Source organism: Phacochoerus africanus, chromosome 5 (assembly GCF_016906955.1).
Source record: "Phacochoerus africanus isolate WHEZ1 chromosome 5, ROS_Pafr_v1, whole genome shotgun sequence".
In the NCBI taxonomy this organism is placed as follows: Eukaryota; Metazoa; Chordata; class Mammalia; order Artiodactyla; family Suidae; genus Phacochoerus; species Phacochoerus africanus.
In genome coordinates, this window is record NC_062548.1 from 87,857,079 (window position 1) to 87,879,657 (window position 22,579).

At 34.3% G+C, this 22,579-nt stretch overlaps 1 protein-coding gene across 6 annotated transcripts in view; it reads right to left on the bottom strand.

Annotated features, from left to right (window-relative positions):
* The window catches only part of VRK2 (VRK serine/threonine kinase 2), a 106,906-nt gene that overhangs the window by 27,662 nt on the left and 56,665 nt on the right, over window positions 1-22,579 (bottom strand). For all 6 annotated transcript variants that reach the window (XM_047782027.1, XM_047782032.1, XM_047782030.1 and 3 more), the window contains one exon: window positions 3,906-4,038. In XM_047782027.1, coding sequence (XP_047637983.1) covers window positions 3,906-4,038 — 133 coding nt within the window. The remainder of the gene's footprint in view (window positions 1-3,905; window positions 4,039-22,579) is intronic.

Here is a 22,579-nt window from a genome sequence, read left to right on the forward strand (position 1 = left end):
AAATTAAAACAGGTATTATACACTCAATGCACAGGTCTGAAGTATTTAAAAAAGCTCAATATGTTAAATGCAGTATACCTCTAGAGAAATTAGGTATTGACTGCATGCCTCAGTGAGTAGAAATATCTACAAAAATCCATACCACCCATTGATCCAAATACTGCTTTTTAACATTATTAAGAATGTAACAAATTTTAAAATAGTGTATTTGACACAGATATAATTCTCTTTAATTATCAGGCAACAAGCCCAAAATATGTCAATGTTAATACATGTTGGTTTTTATGAAAAATAAGAAATTAATAATAGATAAGATAAGCCCAGCATATATTATTCTAATTTTATACTAAATGAAGCATTTCAGCCACTCAGAAAAATACCTTTAGGTCATAGAAGAGCACTGAGTTTGGAAGAATAAATTAAATTTAAAAATTTTTTATATAATTGAGATATATAAAAAAATTTAAATTTGTCAAAAAAAGTTATAGATTTTAGAAATCTAAATTTTAAAAATTTTATAAAACTTTATAGATATATAGATTTGCAATAGTTCCAGGAATAGTTATCTATCCATTCATCTATCTGTCAATCCACCTCTATTAAGTCTCTATTCATATTTTTGGTTTGCAATAATACAAGCTACCCTCCTTTTCCAGTTGAACTAGAAAATGCTCTGGTAAAAACTGCTGACACTTTATACAAGCTCCTTCATTATAAAACCCAACTAATTCACAGGAACATGAGAGTTATCTTCAGTTTTTGAATAACCACTACAAAAGTAGCAGGGACTGGATAGCCTGATCAGGTTAGCAATGTCTCTGTTAAGTGGCTAATTCATAAGTCAGTTGCACATTAAAGGCTGAAAATTTCCCAGGGTCTGATCAGATATAGATAAACCTAAATCACAGCAAATGCTTTGACAACTAGAGGTTCTATTTCCTACTGATAACTTGTTTTGCTCTATGTTTTCCTTTGCATTATCTGTCTCAGTATTTATTTGATCTCAAAGCCAGATGGTATAGAAAAGATTTTTCTGAGATTAAACTGCATAGTGTGTACTCAAAGTAAACACATCAATATTTATTAATATGACCTTCTGCATTTACCTACAGGATTTATGGCCTTATTTATTCTAGTTTCTAGATATGACTAAATGATTATTTTATTTCTAATAAAATCTGAAAGTGAAATATTTTATTTTAGAAAATTAAATGAAAAACATTAGGAATGAAAAGTTTGCAAACATTTCAGGATACCAAACCTTTCAATTTTTATACTAGACTAAAGCTACATATGAAAATTTTAGCAAATATATATGTATTTATGTGTATATGTATAGATATCCATGTATATATGTATACATGTGTATGTATATGCACATATATCGGTATCTATATGTAAATTATACATATGCTGAGAGGTTTAGTGTACATTCTCTTTTTTTTGTCTTTTTTGGGCCACACTCACAGTATATGGAGGTTCCCAGGCTAGGGGTCCAACAGGAGCTGTAGCTGCTGGCCTACACCACAGCAAGGCCAGACCCAAGCCGTGTCTGTGACCTACACCCCACTTCATGGCAAAGCTGGATCCTGGATCCTTAATCCACTGAGTGAGGCCAGGGATTGAACCTGTGTCCTCATGGATACTAGTCAGATTCATTTCAGCTGAGCCATGATGGGAACTCCCCTGTACATTCTATTTTAAAAGGAATCTAATTTTTATAGAAATCTTGTGAAACCTGTGATAAAAATAAATATTCACTCCAGCTTATGACTTTTCAACAAACACCAAAAATATGGAATAGTAGGCCCTTCCCTGAATGTAGTCTTCCCAAAGAGATAACATCTTTCTACTTTCAGTTCAATCATCTCCCCAAAGACCTAGCATGGTGAAATATAACCAACTCATCAACATGTATTATTATTTAGGAGGCAAAAAACTTTTAAATGCACTACAGAATAAAAATCTGTTCAAATCTTTCATGAAGAGAGTATAATGAAAACACTGCCCTAAATTGTGGCATAGCTAAGGAGGATTTTCAGAATTACCACAGTCCAAACACTGACCAGACCTACATATAACAACTCTACTTTCTCATTCCACACTCACAGTGGTTTCCTAGCTGTTTAATAGTCAAAATCTAATTACATCAGTACTATAGTTAACAGCTGGACTAAGTGGCCCAATCATAAGTTAACATCACCCTTAATATACAAAATTGGGCCAATGCTTAAAAATTTATACGATGAATTTCCACTTATCCTGTCATCAAAGAAGTACTTTCAGGTTTCTAAAAATTCTTGCATACTAATAAATCTGGCAGAAGAACAAAATTCATTGAGAACCTCAAAATGAAAAAAAAAAAGTGTAAGCATTTTTTGTGAACATTTAACTCTTACATTTCTTAATTTAATTAAAGCCATGTCCCATTTACATCTTTTTTTAAATGCTCATTGATTCATTAACAATGTTAATGGTGGAAAACTACACAATAATACTAAATTTCTGAGTGAAATCATTACTTTTCTAATCAAACTATCCTTGAAAAAAAAATGTAGTGATTTCTTTGACTCTGATCAGGAGTATAAAAGCTAATTTCCATTTCAGAAAATGTATGATTCTTTCTGAAGGAAGAAGGAATATAACACACTCATTTCACTTCTCCACTGGCCTACCTTAAACTAGTGTGGGGTTTTAATTGCTCTGGAAAATGATCAAGGCCCTCTACATTACATGGTCAATGGTCCTTTTAATAGAAAAAGCAATAATATACAGTTGTTTGCACCAAGTAAAACTCGTTAGAAAGTATCAGTTTAGGGTAATAGTTCAACAGCCATTAGCAAGTGCAAATGTCTAATTGCCTTTTAGTGAAAATGTAGTCCTTTCAAAGCTGTTTAAAAATTATTTGTATGGTTTAGCATATATGAAAATACTTTTATAAAAAAGTTTACAAAGAATATAATTTTGAAAGCCAAAGTTTTTCAAAAATCACCATTTTTTTTTACTAGCATAACATTAGAATTGACTTTTTGTCTTGCTGACAGAGCAACTAAGAAAGTACAGTTGCATTGACCATATTGATTGTGAACAAAGCAACCATCAGTGGGACTCTGCACCATATATTTTCAATATTGACCTCCTACTTCCTTTTCCATGGCTTTCTGGGTCGGCTATTGGATTTGGACTGCAGTGTAATAAACAGCTAAGGTTTAATTAATGGTAAATGAATACAAGACATAGGTTATGACTTTAACTAATTAGGGAATTGTTGAATTAAGTCTGCCTTGGAATGCAAGGCAGTACAATCAATATCCAATAAAAGGACTATGTATGTAATTTACCTGCAAATGTGTTTCCAATACCTTCAAAGTGAGTTTAAATAAGTAAGATATATGAAAGGCGACTAGGAGAGACTTCCACAAGTTAACACTTTATAGTTTCAGAAAAGATCTCCTTATTGTTGAGATGGTATGTATCTTTTAAATCTATGACACAATGAAAAACAGGAATAATTCTTCACACATGTACCTGTACCAAATCTGTAATAGTCATACATCGTAAGATTTCAGTTCCTGACCTCCAAGTTTAACCTAAACTAGTACTTTCCTGCCCCAAATGAGCATCAAGTTTTGCTTACTTGACACTCTCTTATTCCTTTCTCACTTGTCAAAGTGTGTATCTTCTCCCTTGCTAGAGGAAATATTCCTTGGCATATTCACTACTTTTGACAAAAATCTCATCAATGTCTCATTTTTCAAACTAACTATGCAAAGGTCATGTCATAAAGCCTTATGACTCTTTGTTATAATTATTCTTCCAAAATAAAAATGGAAGGAAGGAAAGAAGGAAGGAAGGAAAGAAAGAAAGGAAGAGAGAAAGAGAGAAAGAAAGAAAGAGAAACCTACCTACTCCCTTGTGGGCATCCAAGCTAGTAAACTCTATTGTCCCATTATGGCCTTTTTTAGGATTTTCCTGATACTGTTTGTGGTTTCCATCGGGACAATATCTGTAGGAAAGTCCATAATCTGCAAGATAAACCTGGAAGACATGAACAGACAAATGAATAATGCTTTTGTCCTCTGAAAATATAACCTTTACAATTAAGTCTTAAGAAAATGATAGGTTAAGAAAGCCTCAGGTTTACATTTTATTAAGCCAAATGGTGCCTTAGGATAAAATATATACAACTGGGGGCCATAACAGCTAACTTTCTAACTTAAATCCTGACTTCATCATAGGAATATCCTGTTTCTGAGCTGATGTAGATTTTCAGTCTTTTTATTTTACTCTTAAATTTCCTTCTCTGCAGGTGGGCATGTAGACATCATAAAACACAATATGTCTTTTTATCTGTGTTCATATAGCTTATGAGGCTCTGCTTTTTCTTGTAACCCCTCCCTCTAACATAAAACTATTTCAAGCCGGGAGGGGGAGATGAGAGCAAACAATCTAAAAATATTAACCTAATGTTATAGGAATCTCCATTAACAGGAGGTATAAAAATAGTGACCAGACTGTGATAATGATTCCTAAAAAAACAAAAAAATAAAACACTGTCATGTTGATAGTATTTAAGAATGGAACCTCAATGCAATACTTTTGGCCTTTTAGACCGATCCATATCATGACAGTTATCTTTGTAAGTCAGTCAGAATTGCAAGCAAGGCTTCCAAACAGAATATAGATTGTTAAAAGTCAGATAGCGATTCAAGGGAATTTTTCTCAGATTACTTTGGGAGATAGAAAGAAGGGAGAGGAGTAGTTTTATAGATAGAGCATCACTGAATAGGGAACTGTTATGACTAGACATTCATTCTGACATGTAGTCAAAATATTATAGTTCCCAGCTATATGTTACCATGTCCCCCCCCCCCCCCAATTCTCCAGGAAAAGAAAGCAGTTTTGTCCAGATATATGCCCAAGAGGGGACTGCTGGGTCACATGGTAGTTCTATGCATAGATTTCTAAGGTACCTCCATACTGTTCTCCATACTGGCTGTACAAGCTTACATTCCCACCAACAGTGCAGGAGGGTTTCCTTTTCTCCACAACCCCTCCAGCACTCGTTATTTGTGGACTTATTAATGACGGCCATTCTGACTGGTGTGAGGTGGTATCTCGTGGTAGTTTTGATTTGCATTTCTCTAATAATAAGGGGTGTTGAGCATTTTTTCATGTGCTTATTGGCCATCTGTATCTCTTCCTTGGAGAAATGTCTATTCATATATCCAGACAAAACTTTCCTTAAAAAAGACACATGCACCTGCATGTTCATTGCAGCTCTGTTCACAACAGCCAAGACATGGAAACAACCTAAATGTCCATCGACAGACGACTGGATTAGGAAGATGTGGTATATATACACAATAGAATACTACTCAGCCATAAAAAAGAACAACATAATGCCATTTGCAGCAACCTGGATGGAACTAGAGCCTCTCACTGAGTGAAATAAATCAGAAAGAGAAAGACAAATACCATATGATACCACTCATATCTGATATCTAATATACAGCACAAATCAACCTTTCCACAGAAAAGAAAATCATGGACTTGGAGAATAGACTTGTGGTTGCCCGGCGGGGGACGGAGTGGGAGGGATTGGAAGCTTGGGAACAATGGATGCAAACTATTGCTCATGGAATGGATTTACAATGAGATCCTGCTGTGTAGCACTGAAAACCATGTCTAGATACATACAACGCAGCACAACGATGGAAGAAAAAATTACGTATACATATATGTGTAACTGGGTCCCCATGCTGCACAGTGGGAAAAAAATGTGTTGGCGGAAATAACAATAAAAAATAAATAAAAAGTAATTTTTTTAAAAAAAAGCAGTTTTAACTTTTAAAATGTGTTGTTTCACATGTATTTCTTAAAAATTTAGGGGATGAGGCAACATTTCATGATGTAGCTTCAAGACAACAGAGTATTGTAATACAACTTGTATTTTAAAAATATCTATTAAAAGAAAATAAAATTTGGAGTTCCCATCTTGGCTCCGCAGTTAATGAACCCAACTAGTATCCATGAGTTCGTGGGTTTGATCCTTCACCTTGCTCAGTGGGTTAAGGATCTGGCATTGTTGTAAGCTGTGGTCGCAGACATGGCAGCTCCAGCTCGAACTGGACCCCTAGCCTGGGAACCTCCATATACCATGGGTGCAGCCCTAAAAAGACAAAAAACAAAAAATTAAATTTTTGTTTTTGATTTTGGTTTCAAGATAACCTAAGTACAAGACATTTTGAACTTCAAAATAAAAACAGCACAGTTCCTTCATTTGTTGGAGAACATAGCTTGCTAGAGTGTTTGAAAACATAATTTCAGTTTTGTTTTTCCCCTACAGATGCCACAGCTCAACATGGTCTTAAGAATAACCTCCCAGAGTAACTGCCCAAAGTAACTATACTTCAGGATCAGATATATAACCGGCTGCTTATTTCATTATTTATAATGCATTTTTACCTTAATTTCAAGAACTAAATCCACTTTGCAAAGCAGATATTCCGAATATGTACACATTGGTAATTCAGCAGAAACATATTTTAAATAAACTACAGCAGTTTACTATTAAAAAAAAACTATCAGGAAGTTTTTATGTAGATTAACCAAAAAATAATACCTAAAATTTATGGATACTTTTTGGATATAATATGGATTATGCCTAATATGCACCTAAGAGCATGCTAAGAACTTAAAGTTCGTTAACCCATGGCACTATTACTTCCATTTTATTCATAAACAAACTGAAGCTCAGTGACCTTATGTGACTTGTGTAGTAAAACAGACCCAGAGTCTGACTCCAGAATCTTCATCTCAGTCACCATCAAACTGAAATTGCATTGGACAAGTTAAATAGATAAGGAGGACTTTATTCAAAGCTACTGAAATAGAGATGAGTAACTGAACTCAATTCCACTGAAACAAAGGGTGGGAAAGTTTTTAAGTGCTGAGGTTGAGCCAGGGAAAAGTATTGAAGGACATTAAGGGGAGGTTGGTCAACATGACTAGGTTACTATGTTTGCTAATTGGTGCTTAGGTTTCTAGCCTCCCTCAAAGACTGTGGAGATAGGAGCACACTCTTTCTTTAAGATTACATTTTAAAGGGATGATTCCCAGGTCCTAGAGGTTCTTGAGAAAGACTTTCCTGGGTTGTAAAACTGGCAAGAGGCTGGAAGATTCACACCTCAAAAAGGCAGAGAAAGAATTTATAATTTCAAATTTTCTTAGGTAAATGCTATAAGAAAAGGGAAGACAGTAGCCTGGAATTAGGAGGAAACCTATCTAAATTGGTCAAGCTGAGGGGAACTGTAATGCCTTCTTGGTCATCACTGAGCTATGGGCCTCAAGGTACTGCTGAGTTACTCAAATTTTAAGGGGCAATGCAGGGTGTACATTTAATGCAAAGACAAGAAGCTAACAATAAAGAAAACATACACTAATCTTTGACTCAGGATACACCAACTCATTTGAATAATAATGAACATGGGAGTACAAATCTATTCGAGATAATGATTTTGTTTCTTTTGGATATATACTGAGAAGGTAGATAGATGGATTATATGGTAGTTCTATTTTTAATTTCTTGAGCAACCTCCATACTGTTATCCTAGTAGCAAAGGGCTCCTTTTTCTCTATATTCTTATTCTTACTAGCAATTGTTATCTCTTGTCGCTTTGATAACAGCCTTGCTAATAGGTGTGAGTTGATATATCACTGTGGTTTTGATTTGCATTTTCTTGATTATTACTGATACTGAGCATCTTTTTACGCATGTCAGCCATTTCTTTGGAAAAATGTCTGTTCAGGTCTTTGCCCATTTATTTTAAGTTGTTTTGTTTTGCTAATTGAATAGTATAAGTTCTGCATATATCTTGGATATTAACCCCTTATTGAATATGATTTGCAAATATATTTTTCCATCAGTAAGCTATCTTTTTGTTGGTAGTTTTCTTGCTGTGCAGAAGCTTTTTAGTTTGATATGGTCCCACTTGTTCATTTTTGCTTTGTTCCCCTTGCCCAAGGAGAGATATTTTAAAAGATATTGTTCAGATAAATGTCAAAAAGTGAGTGTACTGCCTATGTTTTCTTCTAGGAGTTTTATGGCTTTAAGTTTTACATTGAAGAATTTCATCCATTTTGATTCGAATTTTGTGTAAGGTATAAGACAAAGGTAGAGGGTCCAATTTTATTCTTTACCATGTGGATGTCTGGTTTTCCCAACACCATTTAAGAGACTAACATTTCCCCATATATATTCTTGGCTCCTTTGTCAAAACTTGACCATTTATGTATGTGTTTATTTCTTAAGTTTCTAATCTGCAAAACTGATCCGTGTGTCTGTTTTTATGTAAATACCGTATTACTACAGCTTTTTAATACAGTTTTAAATCAAAAAGTGTGATGTCTCTGCTTTTGTTCTTCACAGGATTGCTTTGGCTATTTGGGGTTTTTTATGGTTTCATACAAATTTTAGGATGTTTTTCTGTGAAAAATACCATAAGAATTTTGATAGAAACTAAAGTGAGTTGGTAGATTGCTTTGGGTAATATGGATAGTTTAATAATATTAATTATTCTAATCCATGAGCATGGGATAGCTTTCTATTTGTGTCTTCTTGATTTTTTTTATCAGTGTTTCCTTGAGTTCAGAGTATAGGTATTTCATGTTCTTCATTAAATTTATTTCTAAATATTTTATTCTTCTTGATGCCACTGTAAATTGGACTGTTCTCATTTCTTTTTCCAATAGTTTGCGGTTAGGTTACAGAAATGCAATTGATTTTTGTATACTGAATTAATATCCTTCAATTTTACTGAATTAATTTATTCTAACAAGTTTTTGGTGGTTTCTTTAAGATTTTCTATATATAATATAGTGTCATCCACAAACAGATACCATTTTATTCTTTCCAATTTGGACATCTTTTATTTCTTTTTCTTACCTAATTGCTCTGGCTAAGACTTCTAGTACTATACTGAATAAAAATGGTGAGGGTGGACATACTTATCTTGTTCTTGATATTAGAGGAAAAGCTTTCAGCTTTTCACTGTTGATTATGATGTTGACTGTGGGCTTGTCATAACAGACCCTTTTTATGTTGAGGCATGTTACTTCTATACCTAGTTTTTTGAGTTTTTAATCATGAAAGGATGTTGAATTTTGTCAGATGGTTTTTCTGCATTACTAACATGATCATGATTCTAAGCCTTCATTTTGTCCATGTGGTGTATCCCATGGACTGGTCTGCATGTGCTGAATCATCTTTGCATCCTAGGAACAAGTGCCACTTGAAGATTGTGTATTATTATTATTATTGTTATTATTATTTGCTTTTTTAGGGCCACACCCACAGCATATGTAAGTTTCCAGGCTAGGTGTTGAATTGGAGGTACAGCTGCCAGCCCATGCCACATGGGATCCGAGCCACTTTTGTGACCTACACCACAGCTCATGACAACAATGACAGATCCCCAACCCACTGAACAAGGCCAGGGATAAAACCCACATCCTCATGGATACTAGTTGCATTCATTTCCTGACACAACAGGAACGCCAAACACTGTGTATTATTCATTTATTGTACTGTTGAAATTGGTTTACTAATATTTTGTTGAGAATTTATGCATCTATGGTGATCAAGAATATTTGCGAATTTTCAAGTTTTCCTCTTGTAACTGATTTCTAGTTTCATACCATTGTGGTTAGAAAAGATGCTTAATATATCAATCTTCTTACATTTATTAAGAATTGTTCTCTGGAGTTCCCATTGTGGCGCAGTGGTTAATGAATCCGACTAGGAACCATGAGGTTGCGGGTTTGATCCCTGTCCTTGCTCAGTGAGTTAATGATCCGGCCTTGCCGTGAGCTGTGGTGTAGGTTGCAGATGCGGCTCGGATCCTATGTTGCTGTGGCTCTGGCATAGGCTGGTGGCTACAGCTCCAATTAGACCCCTAGCCTGGGAACCTCCATATGCCGTGGGAGCGGCCCAAAAAATGTCAAAAAGACAAAAAAAAAAAAAGAATTGTTCTCCGACTTAACATATTAACTATTCTAGAAAATGTTCCATATGTGCTTGAGAAGAACGTGTTCTGCTGATGTTGAAGGACCGTTAAATTCTGTCTGTTAAATTCATCTGATTTAACATATCATTTTTATTTTTTAAAGTTTTTATTTTTTATTTTTTTTAGGGCCTCACTGAGGCATATGGAAGTTCCCAGGCTAGGGGTCCAACTGGAGCTACAGCTGACATCCTACACCACAGCCTCAGCAATGCCAGACCTGATTCACGTCTATGACCGATACTGCAGCTCACAGAGATGCTGGAACCTTAACGCACTGAGCTGGGCCAGGTATTGGACCTACATCCTCAAGGATAATAGTTGGCTTCATTACCACTGAACCACAACAGGAATGCTGAGATTTAATATGTAATTTAACTCCAGTGTTCCCTCACTGATTTTTCTGTTTAGATGATGTATCCATTGTTAAAGCCCTCAAGTATTACTGTAAGGCTACTGAACAAAATAATAAAATGAATAGCTATCTATCTCTACCCACCTGTATCTTTTAATTTGGATTTTTAATTTACTAGTGTAGTACATGGCTCAAAATATTTATATTCTTACAGATTCTATGAGAGTTAGATAAAGTCTCCAAAATTGTCATGAAAGTTTTACCATTAGCATCTATCAGTATATTTAAAAATTCTAGATTGTAGATGCCACGGAAGAAATTTAGGGATGATTGCCTTTAGTGAATAGACATTTGATGTGAGAGGTGAGTAAAGTTAATAATTGTCCAAATAATTAAAATGTTAACAAGTCAATTTGATTCAAATTGGGCCAAAGCAAGAGTTTATACTAAGATAACTTAGTAAAAATAGAGAGTCTAGCATTTTGTTAGAACAAGACACAGAAAGTAAGAAAGAAAGGCTGGGAAATGTTGTCAAACAAGATGAGGAAAGAAAGAAAGGGACTAACATTTGTTGATGTTTTAATTATGTGATAATCACTAGGCAAAGTACATTTTACAAATTATTCATTAAATCCAGGCAGTCACTTACCCAGGTAGCATTGGTCTTTTTACATAACGAGTAAGCTGAGCATTCCAATACTTAAGTAACTCACTCAAGTCACAGAGCTAGCAAGCAAAGGATGGAAGCAGGATTCAAATGCATGCCAATAAGACTTCAAAGTCCATTATGGTATTTTTTTAAGTACAGTACATAATTTAGGGTTCTCGGCATTTCTGAAATTTTGTGAAGTCAAAAATACGTTTAAGTAGAATTCAATCTACAGTAGGATTTGCAGTCTAGGTCCTGCTTTTGTATGCTATTGAGCTAAGACTGAATTATATATTTTTATAAGGATTGGTAAAAAAAGAAAGAAAAAGAATATGAAACACAGACCCATATGCTGCCCACAGAGCTCATAAAAGCCTAAAATATTTACTATCTGACTCTTTATAGAAAAAACCTTGCCAGCCCCTAATATAAAGTAAAAGTTTCAGTTAACTTTGCTTGTATGATCACCTTTTTATCCTGTGAAATTAAAAACACTAACTCATTAATATTTTTTCACTTAAGGATAAATATACATAATACCCCTAGTTTTAGATAAGCATATATATACTAGGAAATTCAAGATCACCAAGATCAGGTGGGGGTTATTATTTGCATTATAATAAGACTAGACATAGGAAAATTTAAATGTCTAGCTCCCTAATATATTTTATTTATTTATTTACTTTAAAATAGAGTTGATTTACAATACTTTACCAATTTCTCCTAATGCATTTTATTTATTTTTAGGGCTGCACCTGTGGCATATGGAGGTTCCCAGGCTAGGGGTCGAATCAGAGCTATAGCCACCGGACTTCACCACAGCCAGAGCAACACCAGAACTGAGTTACATCTGCTTACATCAGTGCCAGAATCTTAACCCACTGAGTGAGGCCAGGGATTGAACCTGCAACCTCATGGTTCCTAGTCAGATTCGTTTTCACTGCTCCACGACAGGAACTCCATCCTAATGCATTTTAATTAATTTTCTTTTTATACAACTTTTCTGAGTTTAGTAAGCATTTCCTTTCTCCATGAGTATAACAGCTTGCCCACTTTCTTTAATCTTATAGATCTTTCAATCACTCTGCATTGCCTCTCACATTTCCATACAGTATTCATTTTTTTCTCTCATTTTTCTTAGATATGTACTATGGCTTTTTTTCTTTCAACTTTGTGAGTTAGGTAGGGAATATGTGTCATTATACACATTTAACAGATGAAAAATGTGATACACTCAAATAATTCAAGTCATCCAACACTCCCTATATTCAGTTTCTACAAATGATTTTATTGCCTTAGTGAAGTTCTCTGCTACCCCAACCCCGCAAAAAAAAAAAAAAAAAAAAAAAACCTCATCTAAACTAATGCTTTCAAGGACTTTCAATTTTAATATTTTATTATTGAAAAGGTACTGTAGTAGCCATTGAGGTACAATCCCATCAAGAAAGAATTGGCCTTCCACCTGAGAAGAGTACAATAAGCTGACAATCTCCAGAGGCAGGGTCACTGGAAACCACCAGAGCATGTAAGCCATGGCCACACTCTTCCTGGGCAGCTCCTACTAAATAATGATCATCGTAGGAATACAGTGTGGCCATTTCTACCTAATTGGAGACTCTTCCAATGGGACCCTTTTGCTCTGGTGCTCCCTAATGGATTAGCTGAGACTTTCTCAGAATTGTATCAGACTCTGAGCTCACCCTGATATAATTTGACTGTTATTGTTCTATTATAAAAAGTTTCATTACATGTAAGCTTTGTCCACATAAAACATAGCCATCCAACATTCAGAAGAGTCTCCTTGCTCTACATTAACCTTAGTGTTAAGGCTGCTTGTAATCATGTCAATTTTTACATGCACAGTCCTTTGAGGGTCCACATTTTTTAACAGCCCCTAAATAGGCATGCCTTTTAATCCATCCAACTTTTACAACTCAATGAGTCAACCAGAATTCAGTAATGCCATTTTCCCACACTAACTAGAGGGAAAAAAAAATAATATATATGTATACATATATGGCACTTTTTGAATTAGGATGCTCAAATATTTTGGTCATATATAGTTCTTTGGTCATATGGCCTTCAGAAATATAAATAATACAACCACTGGAACCCAGGAGGCATCAGTAAACACATATTGATATAAACAGTCAAACACTAGGTTTTCAACAGCATTAACTCTCTTGGGAACTATATTCTTGGAGACAGGTGATTTGTTAAATGGACCGTCCTATACTTACAGAACATATACATTCCTAAAAGGTAAATCTTTTTCCCTTACACAGTAAATAGACCCAGAACATTCTGTTCCCTACAATTTAAGGAATAGCTGTCACCAAACTACACACCTGGGGAGAACTATACTTATTAAGTCCAATTCATTACCATTTTCTTAATATCTAATTAGAACAACCAATGTTCTTTTTCAAAAAAACTAAACAATTTTTGGAAAGCAAAAAATAAGGGTTTTTTGTTATAAACTTAAATATAATAAAAACTGTATTATTTTGTTATTAGTATGTGTCTAATATTGATCTAAGCCATTCACTTCCAAATCATTTGATCCTCACAATATCTCTGAGTGAGGTTCTATTATCCTTATTTTTAGATGTTGAAAGGATGCAGAAGGTAAAATAATATGGCTAAGAAACTAAACAAACAAGAAGTAAAGCCAGAACTCAAACCTGAAGAGTTTGATTCCAGAGCTCACACCCTTAACTATTCTATACTGAACCTCTGACATAATTCAAAGTTATGCAAATAGAATCAAGCTTCTTTTAACAAACGTTTTGTCTGGGATTAGGAGAAGTACACATCCCATCTTTTTATATCTTCATTCTGATCCAGAACAAGGATATTTAACTCCAGAATAAACAAGCAGACTGTGTATATCATTAAGTGGAGATCCCACCACAAATGTTCATGAATTAACCACTTGGCAATTCTATGTGTAAGAACAAATCATATTAGACACATTGACCAACTGGGCCCCACCTGGAGCAGTCCTAGACAAAATAAGAGCACTTCCTACTCTTACTTTTCCCCTTTTCCTTTTTCTTTCCTTATCCTTGTACCCAAGGCTCATATATGGCCAAAATACATTGGTATTCATGATAAAGTGTTAGCAACCTATACAGAAAAGAACACGATCTTGAGACTTCTATTATAATTATTTGGAAAATTTATTATCTCAACCTCTACCCAAAGATTTATATCTAGAACCCTGCATAAATCCCCACGGCTCTTATAACAAGGTACCACAAACTGTGTAAGTGCAACTATAGAAATATATTGTCTCACAGTTCCAGATGCCAGAAGTCTAAAATTGAGGTGTTGGCAGGTTTGGTTCCTTCTGAGGGCTGTAAGAAATAATCTGTTTCATGCTTCTCTCCTAGCTTCTGGTAGTCTTGGGTGTTCCTTAGATTCTAGAAGACACTCTCCCTGTCTTCACATCATCTTTCTTCTGTGCATGTCTGTCTCTGTCTCCAAATTTCCCCTTTTATAAAAACACCAATCATACTGGATTGGGGCCTTTCCTAATGACCTCATCTTAATTTGATCATATCCAAAAATCCTATTTCCAAATAAGGTCACATTCATGGGAACTGGGTGACTGAGACTTTAACATCTTTTGAAAGGACGCAATTCAACACAGCAGCCCTCATTCCCATTTCTTTTTGTGAATATGTTGACAGAGATCCATCTATAAGAAAACACTCATGATGGTTATATTAAGTAGTAAAGATCTCTTGACACAGTGGTTAAATTTCTCCCAATAAGAATTTAAGAAATGTATAAATAGCCTAGTTGCTGTACTTCTTTAAACTATATCCGGCTCTACTTGGTTAGCTTTACCTGTTACTTTTGAACACTGAATGGGGAATTAATCAATTACACATTAACCTATTCAATTACTCATTGTTCACCTATCACTTATTTACTGAGTGATTATACGCCATGCTTTGTGCCAGCTTCTGGATACACATCAGTGAATAAAACATAATTCCTGTTTTCCTGTTTACAAGCCTACAAACTTGCTCTCCTAATGGATATTTAACTGAAAGAAATCATGCTCACTTGGTTTTCTTTCAGTTAAAAGTTTCTGAACAGTAGTTTCCTAAGTCAGATCTGTAGCTAACAACAAGCAGTTCTAGCCAGAAGTAAGTGACTATGAAAACTAAAGGGGGGCCAAAGAGATCATATGATCTAGGCTATTCACTTTACAGAAAGGGACACCATGACACAGAAAAGACTATTGCAATAAATAATAAGACAAAAAGGGTTTAAGTACATTTGGAATTTTACAAAATCTATATTCCTATTTCCTCTTGAATTTTAGGAAAAAGAAAGTAGAAGAAATAACACTGTACATGATATTAAGGAATGACTGCTAATTTTGTTAAGTATGGTAAAAGCATTGTGATAATATGGTGAATTGTCCTTATTTGCATATATAAGTGATGCATACGTACTTAAGTACTTAGAGGCAAAATGTCTTATCTATAATCTACAACATTTCAACCAAAAATAGATAAAACAAAAAAATGTTAATTTTTAAATCAAAGTTATGAGTATACAGAGTTCTCTATTTTAAGTATTGAAATTTGCTTTTTGAAATTTTTTTAAATAAAAGTTTAAAAAGACTGTGTCCTCCTAGAGGCAAAATTATATACTTAACAGATTCTCAGATTTTTATATTGGGAAATAAGCTTCACAAAATATTAATTTTAAATATGGAGCCATGGCCTCTAAATTATAATTATTATGTTTTCCTCAATATTTTCCACCCATTACCACCCTCCAATAATAAGACTATAGTAGTCTGCATTCATATAGCTTGTCACTTGTATAATATTTTGAAATAAGAACTTTTATATGGATCTAATCTGACTGAAAAGGAGACATCTTAATATAAACATGTTAAGAATAAATTTTAATGATAGGAACACTATTAAGTACCAGATAACAGAACCAAAAATACATTTGATTACTTAGAAAATTTTAAAGTAATAAATTGGAGTGTAGTAAAACATAGTAGTATCAACACACTACAGGCTGTTAGATGGAAGTAAAATTTGCAGCTGGCTCTATTTTTTTTGACAAATCATTCTGAAAGAATCCCACAGCACTAAGTCTGTAGAAGGGATCTCTTAATACATACAATCTATTAAATCTCAACATCAACATATTCATTAATAAATAATTATAATGAGATAAAACATTCAGTGAAAGTGTATATTTAAAAATAATTATACAATTCATAAACTATTAATTTTAAAAGTTCAAATAACTAAAGTCATATGAACAATTTTCCAAAATCTCTTTGCTCAACTAAAAAAAACATAACAGAATCTCACTAGGAAAAAGGAAAACAACATGCAATGTTATTGCATGCTTTAAATGACTGTCAATACCACCGTGTTATTTAACCTACAGTATAACCTTATACATATATCAAAATATTTTAAAGTGGCCTTGACAGCTATACCATATAGTAATACTATGGTATCATCAAGCTAAGATCATCTAGTGCTATTCTGGAGATAATAAAATACAGAAATGTTACCAGGACTGTATATGTTCAGCAAAGGAAATACTCTCTCTAAATGGTAACCATATTACGTGCACATACCATGCAAAATTCTTAAACACACAAATTCACACTCCATCTTACAAGTAACTGTGATTGATAAATGGATTATGCTAGAATTCCCTCTAGTAAACAGTGAGCAAGCAGCTTTAATGAGGCTTATGACCCTACCTTATAAGATATCCTTAGAATCTGAAAGTGAGTATTTTAGTACCAGACACAGGTCAGGTGTGCAATACCTGCTCCCCAGATGATTAATTTTTTTTCTAAATTTAAACTTTTAAACTTCTTTAGCTATGCAACAATAAACAACACACTTTGGAAACATTATAACACATACCACCTTTGGCAATAAGCATTAATTACTTAGAAAACATGTTTTCAAAGAATCACAGACTTTTAGAACAAAAAGGAACTTTTGAGATCCCCTAGTCAGAGTCCCACGTTTTATAGACTAGAAAGCCAAAATCCACACAGGTTAAATGATTTACTGGAAGCTGCAATTCTGCTCAAGGTCAAAGGTAGGACTAGAACCTGGTTTCCTGACTTGAGGTCCGACTCAAATTCCAGTAATCAAACAAGTACTTGTAAAAATCATAGGTTTCCTACAGTATACGTATCACTCCAAATGTTGACATAAAGAACTGTTCTTGTCTACTTGTGAGGATCATCCTCTTTGACTTAGGAGGTAGCTTTGGGGAAGAAACGCATGGAGCATGGTGGGGTCAAGTGCCGAACAATTGAAGTTGCCCCAGTACTAAGCCAGAGGTATTGGTCTCATGTCCTGAGAAGTCAATAAAGTATTTCTTGAAGAGTTATTGCAAAAAGAACACTAACCTAGGCTCTGTGAGGAAAACAAAAGACGTGTACCTTTCTACAAGGCTCAAGGAGTTAATTTTAGTACGGAATGTAAGACAATGCAAAACATGTGAGACCTGAGTGCTTATGTGCTTAAAATATATATTAGAAGCCAAAGGAAGTTAGAAACAGAGTTCAGTACAGACCAGAATTGAGAAAGGCTTCATGTAAAAACAGGGATGTAATAAGCTTTCCATAAAAGAACAATGTGCTTCTAATCAACAAAGAAAGGGGTGACCTTCCATACATGAGGAAAGCATCAGCACCACTGAAATAAAGAGATGGGTACAAACCTGCTTTCAGTTAAAATGCTTCAACTTCTTTCATTAGTGACCCTGGGAGATTCAGCCAAATGGGTAGTATTCATTAGCAAAACCACCAACTGGAATCATTTCTGGTAATACCATTTTAACTCAAAGAACTTTTTTTTTGGCTTTTTTTTTAGGGCCGTACCATGGCATGTAGAAGTGTCCAGGCTAGGGATTGAATCAGAGCTACAGCTGCCAGCCTAACCACAGCCACAGTAACACCGGATCTGAGCCACATCTGCAACAAACACCAACGACAGCTCACCGCAATGCTGGATCCCCGATCCACTGAGCAAAGCCAGGGATTGAACTTGTATCATCATAGATATTAGATTCATTTCCACTGAGGCACGACAGGAGCTCCCATAATTTTCAGAACTTTTTAACCAAACCTATACACTTGATTTCTATTTATTTTACCAAGTATAATATTAGCACTAAGCATTTTCTTTAATCATCTAAAATAAAGACTTTTAAATAAATACCTCACCAAAACAGAGGTGATGTAAAGAAGTATATAAGAAGTCCCAAGTTTTTTTGAAATGAGGTTTTTTTTTCACAGATGAAGTTGGGATTTTTTTCTTTAAACAAAAATGTTGAAAATCATAAAAGAAAAGGAAGTAAAGAGCGTAAATTTTGAGAAATTTCAAAAAATACAAATTTGGATAGTATCAGATGAGTTATCGAGAAATGGCCAAAATGCAATTAAGATACAGGGAAAGTGATAATCAAAATAATCTACAATAGGTCATTCAACTCTCAATGGGGCTAGTTTTTATGAAAAAAAATTGTTTGATCCCACTAAATTTATTCTTTTGGGAAATTTCCCCCCCCCCAAAATGTCGACAAAATAAAAACACTCCAGAGTATCAATTATGCCCCCCAACTGGCTATCCAGGACAAGACTTTTGATTATTATCTCTTTCAGGATCTTTCCATTACACCTTAATTTAGAAGGCTGCTATTTTTATCCAATACCTCTTTGTCTTTACTTTCCAATTTTACCTGAGTCCTTACAACCCTAATGCTTTGACTAAGGCTGTATAAATGCTAACTTTTTTTGTCTTTTTCTCTTGCCAAATCATTTAACATCTTACCTCTCTAATTCTGAATCATTTTTCCCACTTATTTTTTCTGTCCATTAAATAGTTTTACTGCCGAAGTTCCTTTCTACATAGTTTTAATTTAAAACATACATGAAGGGAAAACTAATATTTAAAACTATAAACCAAGAAAACCTTCTGTAAATAAAAGAATTCATATATCAAAAGGGCCTATCAGATAGCTAGAAAAACTGATACATGATAGTCTATCCTAAAACATATTCTGGTAGAATGATTAGACATTATTAACAAAGGAAAAAAATCCTAAAGACAGTATGGCAAAAAGGACAACATACAATAGCAAGAGGGTTAAATCGGCAGCAGACTTCTTAAAAGCAAACTGCAAAACAAGGCAAAAATAGATCGATATTTTCAAGAAATTCGAGGAAAAAATACGAACTAAGTATTTTATTTTATTTTATTTTATTTTGGCCACACCCAAGGTATATGAAAGTTCCCTGGGCAGGGATTGAATCCGAGACGCAGCTGAGACATACGCTACAGCTGTGGCAATGCCAGATCCTTAGCACCTGTGCCAGGCTGGAGATAAAACCTGCACCTCAGCAGAGCCTCCACAGAGACACCAGATCCTTAAGCTGCTGTGCCACAGTGGAAACTCCTAAACTAGGTATGTTAAATCCATCCAAGCTATCCCTCAAGTATCAGTGCTTTTCTCTCTTTTTTTTTAATAAATCTTTTTTTTTTTTTTTCTTTTAGGGCTGCTTCTGTGGCATATGGAGATTCCTAGGCTAGGGATCTAATTGAGGCTACAGCTGCCGGCCTACACCACAGCCACAGCAATGGAGTACCTGAGCCATGTCTGTGACCTACACCACACCTCACAGCAACACCCAGATCATTAACCCACTGAGCAAGACCAGGGATTGAACCCATAACCTCATGGTTCCTAGTCGGATTTATTTCCACTGCATCACAACGGGAACACCAAGATCGATGCTTTTGAAAAAGTTCTACACATGAAAAGTAAGTTATACCTATGGGCATTTCTTGAGCAATATACTAGAAGATTAGTTCCCCCCAATTAAAAGATGAGTAGCTTTGGCAAAAGGACAGAGGGCAAGCATTTAATATAGTTAACTATACCTAAGACTAAAAAACAAGGCTAAGCATAAATGAAGAATATACAAATGATATATGTTCTGACAAAGCAGTATGACTAAAAAATGAGACAATGGTAAGGAAAGAAGGAAAGTAAAATAAACTCCTTAACAGCAAACTTATTTAAGTTGTGGTTAAAAAAAAAAAAGTACATATATATATGTGTGTGTATATATACACACACACACACACACACATACACACATACACACCACAAAAGACTATCATGGTAGTACTAAATACATAAAAGTGGGCTCAAAGCATCTTTAAAACTTATAAATACCTTTAAAAGGTATAACCAATAGAACAAAAGTATAGACTTCCATAAACAGTCTCCTTCCCCTCAAAAAACTCAAAGAATATAAAATCAAAGAAAACACAAAGGAAACACAGCAAATTTAATTATGAGTATTTACCAAATACTATTTACCAAACAATACAGCAGTGGTCTTTATAAAACAGAAACTATACAAGCATCAAGGAGACAGACTGAAACACACTAAATCACTGAAGGCTTAAATACCACTCTTGGTACAAAACAGATCAAGTGGACAAAAACTAAGTGAAGATATAGATGACAAATAATAGAGTCAATAAGGTAGGTCTTTTGGACACATATTTAACTTTACACTATGAAAATGGAGACTTGTTCTCAAGAAAACATGGAGACTAACAGATTTGATCCTCTTCCAAGTTACAATGAAAGCTTCAGTGCATTCCAAAGAATACAATTCCTGTGGACAATATTATGACTATCTTGTCACAAATCTAGATTTTAATAACAAAATTAGTTTTTAAAGGTCTTTCTACATAAAAATTCAAAAACCTTATATTGTGCTACTTTTTGGTGAAGGAGAAATACAAACCTTTCAAAAAAATAAAGAGAATAGAAACACTACATATCAAAATCCATGAGGTATAATATAAAGTAGTAACCAGGGGAAAAATCATAGCCCTAAACATTTACAGATGTAAAAAAATTTAAAATGAAAGTAAGTGAAGTAAACCCTAAGTTGAAGACCAAGAAAAGGAACAAAAGGGTAAATTTAAAAGAGTACAAGGAGTTCCTGTCATGGCACAGTGGAAACAAATCCGACCAGGAAACGTGAGGTTGTGGGTTTGGTCCCTGGCCTTGCTCAGTGGGTTAAGGATCTGGCATTGCCATGAGCTGTGGTATAGGTTGCTGATGCAGCTTGGATCCCATGTGGCTGTGCCTGTGGTGTAGCCCAGCAGCTACAGCTCCGACTGGACCCCTGGCCTGGGAACCTCCATATGCTGAGGGTGTGGCCCTGAAAAGCAAAAAAATAAATAAATAAATAAAAATAAATAAAAGTACAAGGAAAAGATATAATAAAGGTAAAATCAGAAGTTAACAAGATAGAAAAGAAAAACAATATATTTTTCTAATAAATCAAAATCCAAGTTTGTTGAAAAATTGACATAATGGACAAGCTAGCCAATTTCATCAAGATAAAAAAAGGAGAAAGCAAAAAGAAAATTTAAAAAAGGAAACAACTATAAAAGCAGAAGAAATTTAAAAGTCATAAGAGACTACATTGCAGGCCACCATACAAGTAAATTTATAAAGCTAAACAAAATGGACAACTACTAAAACTGATGCAACTAGAGATAAAAAGCTTAACAACTAATTTCCACAGGAAAAAACAGAGTTACAAGGAACTTCCTCACAGAAAAGCAGCAGAAGCAGACAGCTTCACATTCAAAACCCTAAGGGTACGAATGTAATAGAAATAGTTCTGGAACATAGAAAATGAAGGGAAACTTCCAAATTCCTTTTATAAGCAAGTGGAATATTATTTGAATCTGATAAAAAATAATACAAAAACAAATATTTATAGACCAACATCACTTATAAACACCAACGTGAAAATATTACATAAAATATTACTGAACATATTTCAGTACCATATAAAGTAAATAATACATCATAACAAAGTGGGACTTTTTCCTGGAAAGTAAGATTGGTTCACTATTAGAAGCACAACAATACGTTATACTATATTAACTGATCTGAGAAAAAGCATCATCATTTCCATACATGCAAAAAAAAAATCTTTTGACAAAATTCAATATCCATTTCATAAAAACAAAATGCCCATTCAAGAACATAGGAATTGATGGTTATTTCCTTAATATAACTATAAAGACATACACACTCACATACACATACTCACACATAGGCAGGCATACCTTAGTCCTAAAGCCAGCATCACATTTAATGGGGTACTACTTTTGGCATTTCTACTATATCAAGAGGCAAGGATGATCACTATCTTCATTACAATTATCTGTGTACTGAATGCATATTTGACAAAATAAATCAGAAGTACAAGAACTAGAAAAGAAGGAAAACTACATCTACTGGCATAGGATATGACAATTTCCTAAGAAAACTCTGGAGAACAATTACTATAACTACCTCAAGTAAATTAAGTAAATTAACAGGATATTAAATGATGCTTAAAAATCAGTAACTTTCATATACAGGAGCAATAATCACTTAGAAAATAAA